At 44.4% G+C, this 17340-nt stretch overlaps 1 protein-coding gene across 1 annotated transcript; it reads right to left on the bottom strand.

Moving 5' to 3' along the window:
• Positions 1-3207: 3207 nt before the first annotated feature.
• On the bottom strand, positions 3208-5451 carry AKAP5 (A-kinase anchoring protein 5). The gene is made up of 2 exons (XM_053475443.1): positions 5435-5451; positions 3208-4680 (listed from the first exon to the last, which is right to left on the bottom strand). Exons 1-2 carry the CDS (start codon positions 5449-5451, stop codon positions 3243-3245), a joined length of 1455 nt encoding a protein of 484 aa, XP_053331418.1. The 3' UTR covers positions 3208-3242.
• Between the last annotated feature and the right edge of the window lie 11889 nt (positions 5452-17340).

Genomic DNA, 17340 nt, shown 5'->3' with positions numbered 1-17340 from the left:
TGGAGAAGATCCCTGACTTTATATAATGCTTTTACTACCCATGGCATGCGGCGTGACATCATTGCACACATTTTAAGTGGAATGAGCGTGTTTTTTTGTGCACGTTGTGTAGGAAGCTTGTGTATGTTGTTTATCGTGACGTACGTTTCCCGTAGGTTGGAATAATCGTATAACGATCGCACGCTCCGCATGACAGACGTCACAGCCGGAGATAGTTTAGTAAAAGGTGCGATAGAAGACATAAACATCGATTCTGGGAGATTTAGAGACCCCCCCTTGTCCAGCCTCCAGCGCATGTATGTAATACCAGCCATCAGGACCTTCCGCAGGGCTACCTGCCGTTATTCGGAGTGGCCAAGTTGCTATTTTTTTATTTTTTTTTGCCGCAGAAAAAAAATTCAGGAAATGTAGTTTTTTTTTTACACAAGCTGTTTTTTCTATCGTGACCGGGACATCTCAGCAGCTTTCAGGTGGAAAAATAGTCCTCTGAGGTAGACTCCAAGTCCATACTCATCATATACGTTAACCGGCTCTGCGTAGAGTGCGGAGAGGATCCTGTTTCTTTATTTACTATCTTTTTCTTCTTTCCTTCCCTCTCCTCCCTCTCTTCTCTGTCCATTCTCTTTATTATTTTTTCTCTCCTTCACTCTCCTCTCTTTACCCTCCTTTTTCTCCTCTCTATTTTTCTCTTTCTTTCTCTATCATCTCTTCTGCGAGATCTTTTCCCTTCTCTCATTTTTTTTTTCTATTTTCTCCATATCCCCTCCTCTCTCTCTTCTATATTTTCTCTCCCCTTTTCTATCTTTTACCTCCTGTCTCTCCCTCTTCTCCAGTCTCCTTTGTGTCTCTCCTCGTTTATCTTTTCTCTCTCCTCTCGTTTATCTCTATTCTCTTATTTCTGTTTTCTCTCTTGCTGAAAGCCTCATCCAAATCTCCACAGCCGTCCTTCTAAAATTCAGTATTATCTTTTATTTATATCCCGCCAACAATTCCTGCAGCGCTTCTTACAGTCCCTACATTCAAAGGGTCTGACCAAACTAGAATTGGTTAGAAAAGGAATACATTGCTTCCAAAATACACTTTTCTAAAAAAATAATAATAATAATTTGGGGAGAAAATTGGTTCAGAGGGAAATACCATTAAAATAAAGCAGAGCTGAAATGTAAATACATTATTTATTGTACTATTTCTTTTAAACTGACCGCTTTATTTCATGCGAATGTGACGGATTGGTGACGTTATGTTTGTATTAAAAGTTCCAAGGTTTGGCTGCGGATCGATTTCTGACTTTTTTTTTTATAGTACTTTTCGTCGATGGAGGGGACCTTAAACGTGATTGGTCGTTCGGCATTCCAACTGAAGTTACTTTTTAACTTTTTTTTTTTTTTTTTTTTTAAGAAGATCCCAAAGAATTCGTTTTTCTTTGTATTCTGTGAATAATTCCACTCGCTGGTAAAGCTGGAGGTCTTTCTTTACGGTGAGATACCGTTTGGTGGGTATCTATTGCTGATCAAAAGTATTCCATGGCCTGATTAACCAGGTAACTCTAGGTAAAGTTATAAGTATATAAGTTCAAGGTACTTTTAACCCCTTATGGACAACGGGTTGTCCTTAAACCCATTAAAAACAATGCATTGTGAGCTCGTACATGCTCAGGCTGTGTTATGAAGGGGTTAAACATCCAACTCTATTTCTTGATGCAATCTAAGGACAGCCCTATCCAACCTTGTGGATTACCTAGCTTTATTTTCATTGTCAATGATTTAATTTAACCCATTAAGGACCATGGGTTGTCCTTAAACCCATTAAAAACAATGCATTGTGAGCGCATGCATGTACGGGCCTTGTCATGAAGGGGTTAATTGGCATTTAACTTCTCCCAGAAGGCTACGAAGCAGCTGTCCGTTCCTAAATTCAGCCATATCCCCTGAAATATGTTGGTGAACACTTTGCTTTTCCGTGTGATGTCACGTCCTTCCGAGCAGCTCGTCCATTTCGGTGCAGAATTCAGAAATAAATGACGAAGCTTGCGAGGGTTTGGGAAAATCTTTAATGTATTCAAGAACTTTGACTATTTACAGGATTCACCTGACTTTAATGGCTTGGAGAAAATAAAATCAGATATATAAACAAGCAAAACCTTCAAATAAAGGTAAAAGATAGAATATTTAAACTTTATTTTATTTTTTTTTATTGTTCTATATGTTACATTATGTAGGTTGGATTTTAGAATTTAAGTTATTTTCTGCTTAATATTTTTCTAAGCGGTCCTGTGGTTTATAATGAAATATATCTTATGTTGATGAAAGAGTCTTATTTCTGGGCCTGTGGGTCAGTGAGTTGTGCATGCTTTGCGAGTACCCACAATCCACTTTACTGAGAGGGTGGCAGATAAATGGAACAGCCTCCCAGCAGAGGTGGTAGAGGGTAATACAGTGAGGGGATTAAACATGCGCGCGATAGGCATACAGCTCCTGAATCTAAGACGAGTCTTTACAGCAGGAGAAACGGGCGACTAGACGGGGGCCGAATGGGGCCAGCAAATGCTATGTTTCTTAATTAGTACATCCCAGCTGAGAACCCGTCGGTTTTTATATATGATTATATTGCCCCGGCACCTGTGGACGACCCTGTAAGTTTATGGTCCACCCAATAGTTTTAGGGGTGAACTTTAAATATTTACAGGATTCACGTGATTTTAATGGTTTGAAGAATTATTACTTAATAAATAAATGTAGGATTTGGTGAAAGTGATGGATCAGGTTAAAAAATTCTGAGGAATTCTATGCATTTGGGTTGAAAGGTCCACTTAAAAAATGTAACCTCATTCCTCGCGTACCCAAAAAAGCTCCTCGGACGAGTCGGGATTCTTAGAACGTCATATAATAAACGCGTTACAATAATATATCACATCTTATCGACATTTCAGTGTGGTTTTTTTTCATTTGTTACATTTTAACCCCTTGGGCGGTCCCTAAACTCATTGAAAACAATGCATTTTGAGCCTGTACATGTACGGGCTTTGTCGTTAAGGGGTTAATTTCGGTTACCGATCGGTTTACATTCCAAGTAAGTCAAGAGTTTGTCAAATTTCGACATAACGCCCGCAACGCTCCTAAAATAAACGTCGTTTCCTAGAAGTCCCGACGTTCCGTAGTCTCAACAAAGAGAATTGTTTCGTTGTTTGGGAACCTCGAGGACGCCGGCCTCCGTTTCTCGTTGAGGGACCCTTTCGTCGAGACCTAAATCGGAACCCGGCTCAGAAAAGCTCCCTCGTCGACCAGCTGCTGGATCGACGCCTGAATGACTTTCTTCACCAGCGAAGCCGCGGTCGCCACCAGCAGGCTTTCGTAGGAATCCGACGTCTCGGTGGCCTGGTTGGACGCGTCATCCATTGACGATGCTTTCGTGAATCTGTCTTTGTAGTAAATGATATCGTTTAGGTGGCTAATATCCGTACTCCTCGTTTTTGGTTCATCGCGGTCTTCGTTGAGGTTGGTTTTCTGTGTGGGGCTTTTATTTCCGGAGTATTTGGTAGACCCAACCAGCAAGTCCTCCTGAAGTGGAGGCTTGGACAAGTCCTTGACCTCTTCCCTGAACACAGCAAACGGGGAGGCACTTTCCCTTCCTTCCAAGCCAACGGTGATGACCCTACCTGACGGGTCCGTGGCATCCCTGTTTCGCGCACAGCCGATCTCCCCGTTTTTGGCGTTCAGGGACTTCTGCAGCTTATATTTGGCTGCCAAGGCCTCATCGTTCTTCTCACACCCAGCTTCCAGGTCCTCCACGTGGACCTCACGCGGTGGTCCTTCAGTTGGAACGTTTGAAGACCTCTTTCCTTTTGAGAAATTCATGCATGGAATCATGAGGTTAGAGAACCTTTTTTTGTTGGAATCACATTGGCCGCAGTTGTTGGCTTCGAGGCAATTGAGGTGAGATTCCTTCTTGCTGGAGGAACCTGTTTTTTTTCTCCTTGTTACCATCTGTTTAAAATTTGCCCACGTTTTCCCAGTCGACGCGATCGCGTCGCTCTCGAGCTGACTTGTTTTGTTGTCGTCGCTTGGATCTGAAGTCTTCTTCAGAGCTTTGCTTCTTTTCTTAAAGCAGATTTTCAGGGGCTTGTACGCGTAGCGTCCCTTCTGGTGGCACGTCGTCTTCTTGGACCTCCTTGTGGCTCCCGGGTCACTCTTTTCCGGGTCGTTCGAGCTCTTCCTCTCTATGGCGAAGGTTCCGTCGTCCAGTTTCCGGAAGGAGTATCGGGACTCTTTCTTGACGTCGCGTTGGTACACCTCCGAAATAGACGAGGCGCACGTAAATTCGCTGGAAACTTCCTCAAAACCTAGAACCTCGCACTTCTTGGCCACCGCGCTCACAGCCAGCGGCATCTTCTTCTCGCTTTCTCGCGGTTCCTTGGGGACGTTCCGCAGGCTGCTCCTCCTTTGCTTCCTTTTGTTTTTGCCTTTCTTGAGGAACACCATGGCCGAATAGCCACTCAAAGACCCCCCGCCCGGCTCGTCCGACCCCTTCTCCGCTGCGCGCTGACGGCCCTCGTCGCCTTCTTTGGAGAACTCCGCAGCACCTGCTCTGCTTCCGGACATGTTCGATTGCCTTCCAAACCAGCGGAGGACCGCTTTCAAAAATGTCTTCCGATTAAAAGCCAACCCAGCAAAAACGCCACACCTGCAACACAAAAAAAAGTAAAAATCATTATCCTTAACAATAAAAAAGAGGAAAAAAATACTGAAAATGATATTTTCAAGGTCAGCTGATTGTTTGTTCACCATAGAAACGCCGAGAGATATAACTGGGCGCGGAAGCGAGGATAGGCATCCTTTGTTATTTCACCAATGAGAGTCTAGACCCTGTCTTAAGTGATAGGAGTTGGAGTCCGTATTACCGAGCCGGAAAACATGAGATTCTTACATTGTGGGAGTTCTACAGACGAGCGCCGTGCCACGAGTTAAGTTTGGGGAGATTGCCAAGAGATCCAACCTTGAGAAAAGCGTTCTAAATAAAGACATAAGCGATGCAGCTTCAGCTTCCCACTCGCTGCGACTCCTACGGCCCTCCGCCTGCGGCGCCGGCCCCACTCAACGCGCCCCGGAAAGATCTAGATATCTGAATACCCGGCGGCTCCCGGCACTCGCATCGTTACAGGTGGGCAGATCATTACGGCCGCTCTAACCGGGGCTCGATCAGCTCACGGTGCTACCGGCTCGTTAGTGATGTCATAATGCTATTGTTAATAATCACATAATTATTAGCGGACAAAGCGACAAATGGATTGGTAGTAAAGAGGTGACGTATTAACATTGTTTCTGTTCGTATAACTATAGTTACCCGGTATAGTAATCGTATTCCGTGAATCAGCGCACCATATGGCGGATATATCCCCCCCTCCATTACCCGCCAATAAACTCCTCTGACGTCTTACCTTGCGTAGATACACATTATTGGACGATGATGCGATCTAGAAGCCAAAGGCAGCTGCTACGGAATCCATAGGAAATCTTATAAAGAAGACACATTGGTTGAAGGAAGGGGCCAGGTCCCTGAAAGTCTTCTTCAAAGACCTGCCGGTGCTTCTAGAGACCCCTAGCCCCCTCTATCTGCCCTGACGGGGGCATCGCTAAGGCTTCTGCCATACTGGCCCAAGAGAAGATCCAGCGTTTAGTGGAAGTTGATACATTTTATTGAGCCAATTTAGAAAAAGATGTAAGATCTCACAAGCTTTCAGGACCTCGGAGGTCTCTTTCTCAAACTGTTGAAGAAATCAGGGAGATGTGGGCCATTTGGGCCAATTCTACTCTCTTCTTCCTATCTCTAGACGGATGGGATCCTTACCCTCTGTGCTAACCCAATTTCAAATCATTGAGGGTCTCCACAAGACCTCCCCCGAATAATAAAGGGTCCCAAAAGCCTTGGGAGAAATATAGTGACTTATGAACAGTTCTGTTGGCATCCAGCGGTCAACATTTGCAAGATATGACTCACAGTACTCACAGCCAGCCAAGAACCGCCAATAAGTCGGTGTCCCTGGATCAGCAGGAGACCCAAGGGGAGCAGTCAAGCTCAGCGGGTGAAGGGTTAATTGGAGATATTCCGGGACAAAGTGGGATTTTGACCCAGAATTACTCCAGATCTACCTTGAAGTAAGGTGTATTTTCTAGTGATAATACCAACCAATCCACACCTCTTCTCCGCCCATTCCTTCTTTTACCATTTTTTTTTTTGCCGATTCACTAAATTTCATTTATTTCGCTATTGCATGGAGTCCGCTGAGTGACCGGAGTCCGTCCAACGCTTTGCTTTCAACCCAAAGTAATCATTTTATACTTTATACAAAAATAATAAAAAAAAATGTTTTTCCCATCAGAAAGAGGGACATCTGGGAATTTTACAGCTCATTTCACATTAAAATAAAAATGACAGAACATTAAACCCGGCGATTAAAAGCCAATAAGACGGCCGGATCATCAGAGACATCTGGGCCGAATTTTATAATTTTTTTTTATAAACCGCAGAGGGACACAATTTTTATTCTTAGCGTGACGAGCCGTTTAGTGTCGGTGCGACTAATACGACGCGACCCCCGTCCTGCCGGAGCCGCTACCAACCAAAATATTTAACAAAATGTAGCAAAACTATTTCGAGATATTCTCAGAAGATTTGCACGGAATTGAATAATTTTAGGTGTATTAAATGCCATATAAATATATATAAATAATAATAAAATTATATAAATATATATAAATAATAATTATAATAAAATATAAAATATATATATATATACCGGTATATATAAAAATAATTATATATATATATAATATATATATATATTATATATATATATATAAATCATTATATATATATATATATATATATATAATATATATATATATATATATATATATAATATAATATATTATATATATATATATATATATATATATATATAATACCAATATATATACCAATATAAAATAATATAAAATTAGAACCAGAAAAAAATACCATGGACACGTTGTAATTGGCTGGACTGTTAAGGGATTGGCCGCTCTATTAATATAATATATTATTTATATATTAATATAGATATTTTCTATAAATGTTCTGCTTTGGTCATGCAGGGGTTAAACAGCTAGTAGGATGAGGCTCGGGGGCCCTTGGCAAAATGAGATGCGGTTATGAGCCACAGCAGGGGTTAAAGGGGGTGAGTATGGGAACCCCCAAAAATTGGGGTATGTTAAGATTTGCTTGTCATAGTTGCTAAGTGTCCTGATTCGGTAGGACAGTCCCCAGCAGGAATGGAACACGTTGGCTACAATGAGTCATTTTCAAACACAACATCAGAACAAAACAAGCTCGGTGGTGAGGGGGCCGCTTTTGGAGAGACTAAAAGGAATATAAAAATATGCCCTAATTAGTCATTAAATCCTGCAGGTTTTTTATTTTAATTTAAATACTCAATAAATAAAAAAAACCCCAGGGCTGTCAATCATGTCATAGAAGAAATTTTAAACATTCATTTATTTTAAAATAATTAGTATATAAATGATTCTTATCTGAAGAACGACCCTTTAACCCCTTCAATCCCACAGGAAAATAAGTCATAAAAATCATAACATTTATATTAAAAGAAGAAAAAAACCCAATGCTGAATACAGACTCTATTTAACCCTTTCCTAGTTGGAAATAATCCGCCTCCCTGTTACTGTAGACGCAAAGTCCCATCATGCTCACTGTGCCCATGGCTGGCTCGGCAATTTTTTTTTTTTGCATCTGCTGTTGTGGACTACAACTCCCATCATGCTCACCTAACAAGACAGGTGTGTATGGAGACTATAAATCCCTGCCAGGGCATCACCCAGTGCCCTCATTCCCAATTACACCTCCTGTTTGCTCATTCATTAACCTTTGCAGTGCCAGCTGCATGTGCCAAGCGCTGCACTCCATTGCTTTGCTCATCTCCAGCCTGGCACCGAAAGGGTAAAATGTAACCTTCTGCTGCTGTAACCTTGAAAATGTCTGAGAGCCAAGCTCCGGGTGACTGCAATGCCCATCATCCTCCCCCTGCCTAAGCTTCCCGTGCACTGCAGCCTCCCAGCAGCTGCACACACCTCGCGTGCAATAAGATGAAGCAGCGAAGCTGCAGGACCCCCCCCCCTCGGGTCCGCGGATGCCCCGCGCAGCTGCCCCTACCTGGGCACGTTGATACTTTGTTGCCCTCCTCTGCTGGGTGTCTTCCCGGAGCATCCCTCCTCAGCACCTGCATCCTTCACACTACGCACAGGTCATGCTGCATTCAGAAGCAGATGGGGAACGCCCACTCGGAGGCCTGCTATTGGTCATCTCCATGGCAACTATGTGATGGACAGCTTCCCTTTACAATGGCAACTAGTGAATTCTGAGCCCCCACGTACAGAGTGGGCTGCAGTGGCAGAGGGGGGAGAAAGTGTGGCAGGCAGAGCTCGCAGGTGGGCCACTGACTACCAGGGGCTAACCCACAATGCCTCCACCATGCATGTCTAGATTCCCTCTACCACTTCTGCTGGGAGGCCAGTCCACTAATCCACCACCCTCATGCCCATCATGCCCATACATATACCCCCATACTGACTACTCCACCTGTTGCCATACATTTCATTAAAAACACTATTTCTGCTGTACTTTCTGTACTGGCTGTGCTACCTCCACTGGAACTCTATTCCATGTATGTACTACCCTTTCACTCTAAATGATTTGGCTACTCCCTAGCTGCTAATTACATTGTAGATATAACTCGATCGGCGGGGTTGTTAGCGAATAGGGGTAATGCGGTTTAGGTATTAGCCCCCGCTGTGGATGATGGGCTTTACCGTTAGTTGTCGCCGGTTCTCTGGGGCCGGCCTCCGGTACTCTAAGGGGGGGGGTTTAGTAAAAAGTCATAATTGGAATGAATCATCGCCCATAAAGCGTTTTATTTCCCCCAGCAGGAGAAACCTCGGCCGCCTAATCTTAGAAATACTAAATAGAGCCGAGTATTTTGACATCAGCTCTTATTTGCTGAAAGGTTGGTGAGTGGGAAGCGCTGGGCGGCGGAACGCGTTTAGTGTGCGGGGGGGGGGTTGGAATGTGAGAAAATTAGATGCAGATCTGGAAATGAATTCGACTCAAATAACTAAACGCAGCGCATGCGCGGCTCCCGCTTTGACTGATTTCACTAAACCTGAATCGTCTTAGATTCAGGAGCCGTATGTCTATCCCATGCGTGTTTAATATCCTCACTGTATTACCCTCTACCACTTCTGCTGGGAGGCTGTTCCACTCATCTACCACCCTCTCCGTAAAGTTGTGACATCAGGGAGCAGGGAAACAGAACGCGGATCCCATCATTGGTCCACAGAAAAGAAAAATCGCATGACTGTCCCTTTAAGACCTTTTTTTTTTTTACTTTCTGACTTGTTTGTGTAAATATTTTTTCCGAGATGTTTCAAAACAAAACGCTAGAAATAATGTATTTACCCAACCGACCGGAATTATCCCCAAATGAGGGGGTTATTACTGTATACAGCGCTGGGGGAGGGGGTTATTACTGTATACAGCGCTGGGGGTTATTATTGTATACAGCGCTGGGGGTTATATTACTGCATACAGCGCTGGGGGAGGGGGTTATTACTGTATACAGCGCGGGGGGTTATATTACTGTATACAGCGCTGGGGGTTATATTACTGTATACAGCGCTGGGGGTTATATTACTGCATACAGCGCTGGGGGAGGGGGTTATTACTGTATACAGCGCTGGGGGAGGGGGTTATTATTGTATACAGCGCTGGGGGAGGGGGTTATTATTGTATACAGCGCTGGGGGTTATATCCCCTTGGATCCGTGTTTTTGGGTAAATAAATAACGGGACCGTTTAATGTCACCGGCAGAGACTGACCTGCGGTAGAAGCTGCAGCTCTCTCTCTCAGTGGTCCAATGATTCTCGCCACTGATTGGCTTGAAGCAGCCAATCCGTAGCAGAATGGTGCTCCCATCGAAATTACCGGGAGCCCTGTCTGCGCAGGCTCATAGGGGTTTGAGGGGTCTCCTTATGGTGTATGTTATTCTTTAAACATTTAAAATGACATCGAAATTTTCAATTTTTTTTCAGTTACTATGGCAGCTAAAAAAATGACGACTAAGGAATTGTCTTTATAACGCGGCGTAAAAGGGTTAAATTCGGCAGGTAGGTAGGGGAATGGATGCGTTTAAATGACGCAGGGGTCTCGCTTGGTTTTCGGGACCCCCCGTCAGGACCATCAGATTTGTTGCATCTATGTCATTATTCAAAAGTTCTGAATATTTTTTAGAATATTAATGATATTTGGTGAATTTCTGGTTTTATTTCCTTTTCATGTTAAAAGGGAGCGATTGTGTTGGGAACGCGACCTCCACCCACCCCACCCCCGACATGACATTCCTGATTAAAACGTGGAAATGTCGTTAAACTACCTTGTTTCTGTTGGCAACAGTTTGCAGCGCGATCCCCGTCACGCGCGGAGGAACGCTCTGCAGCCCGACGCGCAGACTGCGCAGATTCACGCCGGCGGCAGACAAATCCGAGCAAAGTCACGTGACCCGCGGAACAAACACCGCGTTACAAGAAAAGTGATGTTCAAGGCAAAGCATTCTCTCTCTCTCTTTGTTTTCTCCTTTCTTTTCTCATTTCATTCTCTCTTTATTTTCTCCTGTCTTCATTTTCTCTTTTCATTCTCTCTCTCTCTTTCTTCTTTTTCTCCTTTCATTCATTTCTCCTTTCTTCCCTTTTTTCTTTTCTCCTTTCATTCTCTTTATTTTCTCTTTTCATTCTCTCTCTCTTTCTTATTTTTCTCCTTTCAGTCATTTCTCCTTTCTTCCCTTTTTTCTTTTCTCCTTTCATTCTCTTTATTTTCTCTTTTTCATTCTCTCTCTCTCTTTCTTCTTTTTCTCCTTTCATTCATTTCTCCTTTCTTCCCTTTTTTTCTTTTCTCCTTTCATTCTCTTTATTTTCTCTTTTCATTCTCTCTCTCTCTTTCTTCTTTTTCTCCTTTCATTCATTTCTCCTTTCTTCCCTTTTTCTTTTCTCCTTTCATTCTCTTTATTTTCTCTTTTCATTCTCTCTCTCTCTTTATTTTCTTTCATTCTCTTCTCCTTTCATTCTCTTTCATTATTTTCTCCTTTCATTCCTTTTTCCTTTCATTCTCCCTTTTTTTTTCTTTTCTCCTTTACTTTCCTTCTTTCTCCACCATAAGTCACAATACTAGGAGTGAGGGACCAGGAGCTGCGCATGTACGCTAACCCAACACAATCTGGCTCAATGACTGTAGAAGGCAACTGGAGAAAAAGTGATCATAGATTTTGGTGGAAGAGCAGAGCATTTGGCCCATCTAGTCCGCCCATTTTACCAGCTGCTGCCAGACCTCACCTGGTCCTAATAACATTTTACTTTACTGAGAGGGTGGTAGATGAGTGGAACAGCCTCCCAGCAGAAGCGGTAGAGGGTAATACAGCGAGGGTATTAAACATGCATGGGATAGACATACGGCTCCTGAAGACGAGACCAAGAAATTAAGGTTTGAGTCTTTATGGCAGGAAAGACGGGCGACTAGACGGGGGCCGAATGGGGGCCGATCTGCCGGCGGGTTCTATGTTTCCCTCATTTCTCTTATTGTATTAGCCTGTAACACTTCTGATGGGAGTTTGTTCCACTTATCTACTACCCTCTCTGTAAGGTACCACGCAGTGTGCATCCACCTGACCTTCAATGCATAAAACGAGCCCCCGCTTTAATAGATCCCCCCCCCGTCCTCTTCAAACCACGAAACGCGATAATTATACTCGAAAGCGATCTATAGAAATGCTTCGTCACATTGATTTTCTTTAAGGTTGACGTCAGCCTCGTCGCTTGGTGGCCGCCCGATCCTCAGAGCCTTTCAGCGCGCGCGACCTTCCAACAACCTTGGAGGAGAAAAACTAATTAAAGAGGCTCCATTTGGAGAGCTGGCGCGCGTTCAGCTGCGCATTACAGAGCCGAAGAGATAAATATCAGCGACGCGTCGGGTCTCTCAACAGAGACGATCCGACTCCTCAGGACGAAGCCGGGAAACAACCGGAGCGCGCGATCAGTGCCACGCCTCGGAGGGCCGGAGCCGGGCGAGAACGTTCCAGAACCCCAGTACAATGTGCTTGGTTTTTGTGCCACATTTAAAATGACATCATAACCCCGCAGCCAGTAAGGAGAGTGATGCGGCAGGGGCAGCAGGCGGCAAATGGAAATCTCAGGATATAATAGGATATTAAACGGTGACTTCTTGTCCAACGCAGATATTTCTAGAAGTCTTTAGCTGAAGGGGATACCAAAAACCGCCAATACATCTAAAACTGCCCTCTGCCCGATGGTTTCATCTCACGAACATCAAAGGTGCCAAAGATCTCTCCTTCTAGATGCCCAATAAAGAGTCTTCGGCCTGGATCAAAGCCCATGGGGGCACCTAGAACATGGCGGCCTCAGTTACCACCACCATCACTTCCATAACTCGTTCCACCTGCGGCCCCCCCCGATGACTTCTAGCCACCGGGTACCTTTTGGAATCCGACAATCCAAGTGACTTTGGGTGGAAGTCGTCTCCCCCTCCCTACCATGCCTAAAAACAACGACCCTGCCTCCCCCCCCATATAAAATGTATTCTGCGTTCCAGAAGATACACTTTGCCGACACCTCATTAGCCATCCTATCCCATCGCGGGAGAACGCCGCGGGCATCTACGAAGACGTGCGAGTGAGACGTGCGAGTGAGACGTGCGAGTGAGACGTGCGAGTGAGACGTGCGAGTGAGACGTGCGAGTGAGACGCTCTCCCCCCTGCCTTCTACACAAAGGCTGTTATATTCATTCTTATTCGGCGTTAACGATCTCAGAGAACTTCCGATTCCTCAAAAAATCTGGTCGTAATAAAACACGGCAGTCGTCATGGAGGGGCAGTCAAGGTGGGCTTTGATGGGTTGGACCTCCGACATCGTAGAGTTATGGAGAGAATGTTCATATAATATAAAATAATCCCCCATATAATATACAATAACCCTCTATATAATATACAATAACCCGCATATAATATACAATAACCCTCTATATAATATACAATAACCCGCATATAATATACAATAACCCTCTATATAATATACGACAATCCTCCATATAATATACAATAACCCTCTATATAATATACGACAATCCCCCATATAATATACAATAACCCTCTATATAATATACGACAATCCCCCATATAATATACAATAACCCTCTATATAATATACGACAATCCCCCATATAATATACAATAACCCTCCATATAATATACAATAACCCTCTATATAATATACAATAACCCTCTATATAATATACGACAATCCCCCATATAATATACAATAACCCGCATATAATATACAATAACCCTCTATATAATATATGACAATCCCCCATATAATATACAATGACCCTCTATATAATATACGATAATCCCCCATATAATATACAATAACCCTCTATATAATATACGACAATCCCCCATATAATATACAATAACCCTCTATATAATATACGATAATCCCCCATATAATATACAATAACCCTCTATATAATATACGACAATCCTCCATATAATATACAATAACCCTCTATATAATATACGACAATCCCCCATATAATATACAATAACCCTCTATATAATATACGACAATCCCCCATATAATATACAATAACCCTCTATATAATATACGATAATCCCCCATATATGATAATATATCTAACCTCTTATTCATTGAGTTACTTTGTAGCGATCCCTTGTTAATGGGACTCGATGTATCAGAGCGAGACAAGAGAAAGTGATGTCATAAACCCATCGGATATTCAAACCGAAAGCGGAACGTGGAAGGTCTTGTAAAATTAACCAAAAAGGCAGAATTTCACATAGGTTTTCATGATGTCAGTGAATAACTATAGAGCTGGGGTGGGAGGTGAGTTGGGGGTGACCTAAACCCTTGAGTGCCAGAAGGTGAAATTTTTATTTTGAATTATATTTTTAAATCTGCAGTTTGCATGGAGGACGCCAAATGCATTTACAGGGACATCACGGGCGCCATATTTATCAAAGCGACCCTTTATATGCATTTACATTTAACGGCACCAGTTGGCTAATTGCGAAACCATAATATTTTCCCGTTAATACGCGGTATTTTAGGTGAAAAGACTTTTTTTAAATAAAAACTGAAATCTAAGCTGTTTTTTAAGCAGAGTTTATTGGCAGACGGGTTAATGACAACAAGTTTTGATTAGAGAATAATTAGAAGATTGTTGAAAATCACGGTTGATGATCTTGAAGGGAGCGTCTCTCGCAGAGATCCACGGAATTCAGCTTTCTCTGGGCTCCTGAAGCTTTGGCTCTCGACGACCAGCTGGTCCATCACCGCGAGAAGTTTAGACAGTCCTTCACGGCTCCGACGGCTCCTCAGAACTCATTAGAACATCAGAATGTCCGTCGTCGTGTTCTCCACGTTCCGGGTTTGGAGGGGAGAACCGTCGCAGGAGAAGCTGCTAATCGGAGTCAAGCGGTTTGGGCAGTTCCATGCAGATTTCATCGGCGCTCTCACGCTGTCCGCAGGCAAACCTCCCCATGGTGAAGACGCTCTCCTTCAGGGCTTGGATCTCGTTATAATTGGAGACCACATGTTCTTCAATCAAGTTGATCTGTTGGTTCTTTTCTTCCAGGCTCTTCATCAGCTCTTTGTTCCGCGCACAAAGCTTTCTGAGAACCGCCTTGAGCTTTCGGACCTCCTCGGACACGGCGCGGTCGCTCTCTTGTTTACGGCCGGCGAGAGGTCCGTTGCCCAGTGACACCGAAGCACTTCTAGAGGTGGCCTCTCGCTCTTCTCTGGGAAGTCTCGGTGGCCCATTTCCATCCCTCTGTCTGCGGCCTCCATCTTCCAGCTTTAATTCTTCTTCCAGGGTGAAGATTCTGTCAGCAAGGCGAGACACGGACCGCTTGCGCTCCATTTCCATTTGCGACATTTTGTTGTTCATGTCGGCCAGGAAATGCAGAAGCTGTTGGTCCAGCGCAGATCCGCGATCTCCTCTTGGAGAACCTTTCTGCTTTCGCTCCATCGCTTGTAGCAATTTGATACAAAGGAGTACGAAAACCCCAAAGCAGCCAAAAATCATCACGGCGCTCAGAATCACGTCTTCCTCGGCATCGCTCATCTTCGCTATCGCTTGCTCCGACGAACTGTGACCGGTTTGACACTCTCACTCTGTGCTCACATGGTTGCTTTATGACATCATGGAGGCGGGGCCTTAGAGGGCCACCGAGTTGTTTTGCTGCAGAGTTGCCATGGTGTTAGGAGGCCCCGCCCACTCAACACTTTCTAGCCGAGTGGGCGTGGCTTTCTTTGGCTGCATTTGAATTATTAAAACCAGAATTTATTATTTGAAATATATATATATCGCAAAAGTGATTTTTTATCTTCATTAGGTCGGGCCAATAAATAAAAATGTCATTTTGCCATTTTTGTGCAAATTTTTTTCTCATAGGGGGGGGGCTTAAAGCACCCCGCCCACCAAGCCAGACAATTGTTTTATTGCTGAGTTGGCATCGCGTTGGAGGCCCCGCCCACTCAGTGCGACACTTTATGAGCGAGTGGGCGTGGTTTTCTATAGCCACACTTCTATGGTCCAGCACCTCTGCTGGGAGGCTGTTCCACTTATCTACCACTCTCTGAGAAACATAAAAAAGGGGGGCCTTATTGTTCCTGCGCAGCAGTTGGAGGGATGAGCGTGACCCCCCTCTTCCACTCTCAGCCAGCCGCACCATGGCAGAGGATGGCGGAGACTTTAAAACCATTTCCAGCTGTGAAACAATAAAATGTGACCGTTATATGAAGTTAATGAGATATGTTACATTATATTTTTTAAGTCTGCCGTTTGCCTGGAGGACACCAAATCCATTCACAGGAACATCACGGGCGCCGTATGCATCAAAGTGTATCCGTTACTGGAATCCGACATTTAATGGCAACAGTCGCCTAACTGCGAAACCATAATATTTTCCCGTTAATACGCGGTATTTTAGGTGAAAAGACTTTTTTTTAAATAAATACTGAAATCCAAGCTGGTTTTTTTAAGTAAATTTTATTGGCAGACGGGTTAATGACAACAAGTTTTGATTAGAGAATAATTAGAAGATTGTTGAAAATCACGGTTGATGATCTTGAAGGGAGCGTCTCTCGCAGAGATCCACGGAATTCAGCTTTCTCTGGGCTCCTGAAGCTTTGGCTCTCGACGACCAGCTGGTCCATCACCGCGAGAAGTTTAGACAGTCCTTCACGGCTCCGACGGCTCCTCAGAACTCATTAGAACATCAGAATGTCCGTCGTCGTGTTCTCCACGTTCCGGGTTTTGAGGGGAGAACCGTCGCAGGAGAAGCTGCTACTCGGAGTCAAGCGGTTTGGGCAGTTCCATGCAGATTTCATCAGCGCTCTCACGCTGTCCGCAGGCAAACCTCCCCATGGTGAAGACGCTCTCCTTCAGGGCTTGGATCTCGTTATAATTGGAGGCCACAAGTTCCTCAATCAAGTTGATCTGTTGGTTCTTCTCTTCCAGGCTCTTCATCAGCTCTTTGTTCCGCGCACAAAGCTTTCTGATAACCGCCTTGAGCTTTCGGACCTCCTCGGACACGGCGCGGTCGCTCTCTTGTTTACGGCCGGCGAGAGGTCCGTTGTCCAGTGACACCGAAGCACTTCTAGAGGTGGCCTCTCGCTCTTCTCTGGGAAGTCTCGGTGGCCCATTTCCATCCCTCTGTCTGCGGCCTCCATCTTCCAGCTTTAATTCTTCTTCCAGGGTGAAGATTCTGTCAGCAAGGCGAGACACGGACCGCTTGCGCTCCATTTCCATTTGCGACATTTTGTTGTTCATGTCGGCCAGGAAATGCAGAAGCTGTTGGTCCAGCGCAGATCCGCGATCTCCTCTTGGAGAATCTTTCTGCTTTCGCTCCATCGCTTGTAGCAATTTGATACAAAGGAGTCCGAAAACCCCAAAGCAGCCAAAAATCATCACGGCGCTCAGAATCACGTCTTCCTCGGCATCGCTCATCTTCGCTATCGCTTGCTCAGACGAACTGTGACCGGTTTGACACTCTCACTCTGTGCTCACAGGGTTGCTTTATGACATCATGGAGGCGGGGCCTTAGAGGGCCACCGAGTTGTTTTGCTGCAGAGTTGCCATGGTGTTAGGAGGCCCCGCCCACTCAATGCTTTCTGACCGAGTGGGCGTGGCTTTCTTTAGCTGCAT

Source organism: Spea bombifrons, chromosome 9, assembly GCF_027358695.1.
Source record: "Spea bombifrons isolate aSpeBom1 chromosome 9, aSpeBom1.2.pri, whole genome shotgun sequence".
Taxonomy (NCBI): Eukaryota; Metazoa; Chordata; class Amphibia; order Anura; family Pelobatidae; genus Spea; species Spea bombifrons.
This window is presented reverse-complemented; position numbering and strand designations above follow the sequence as displayed.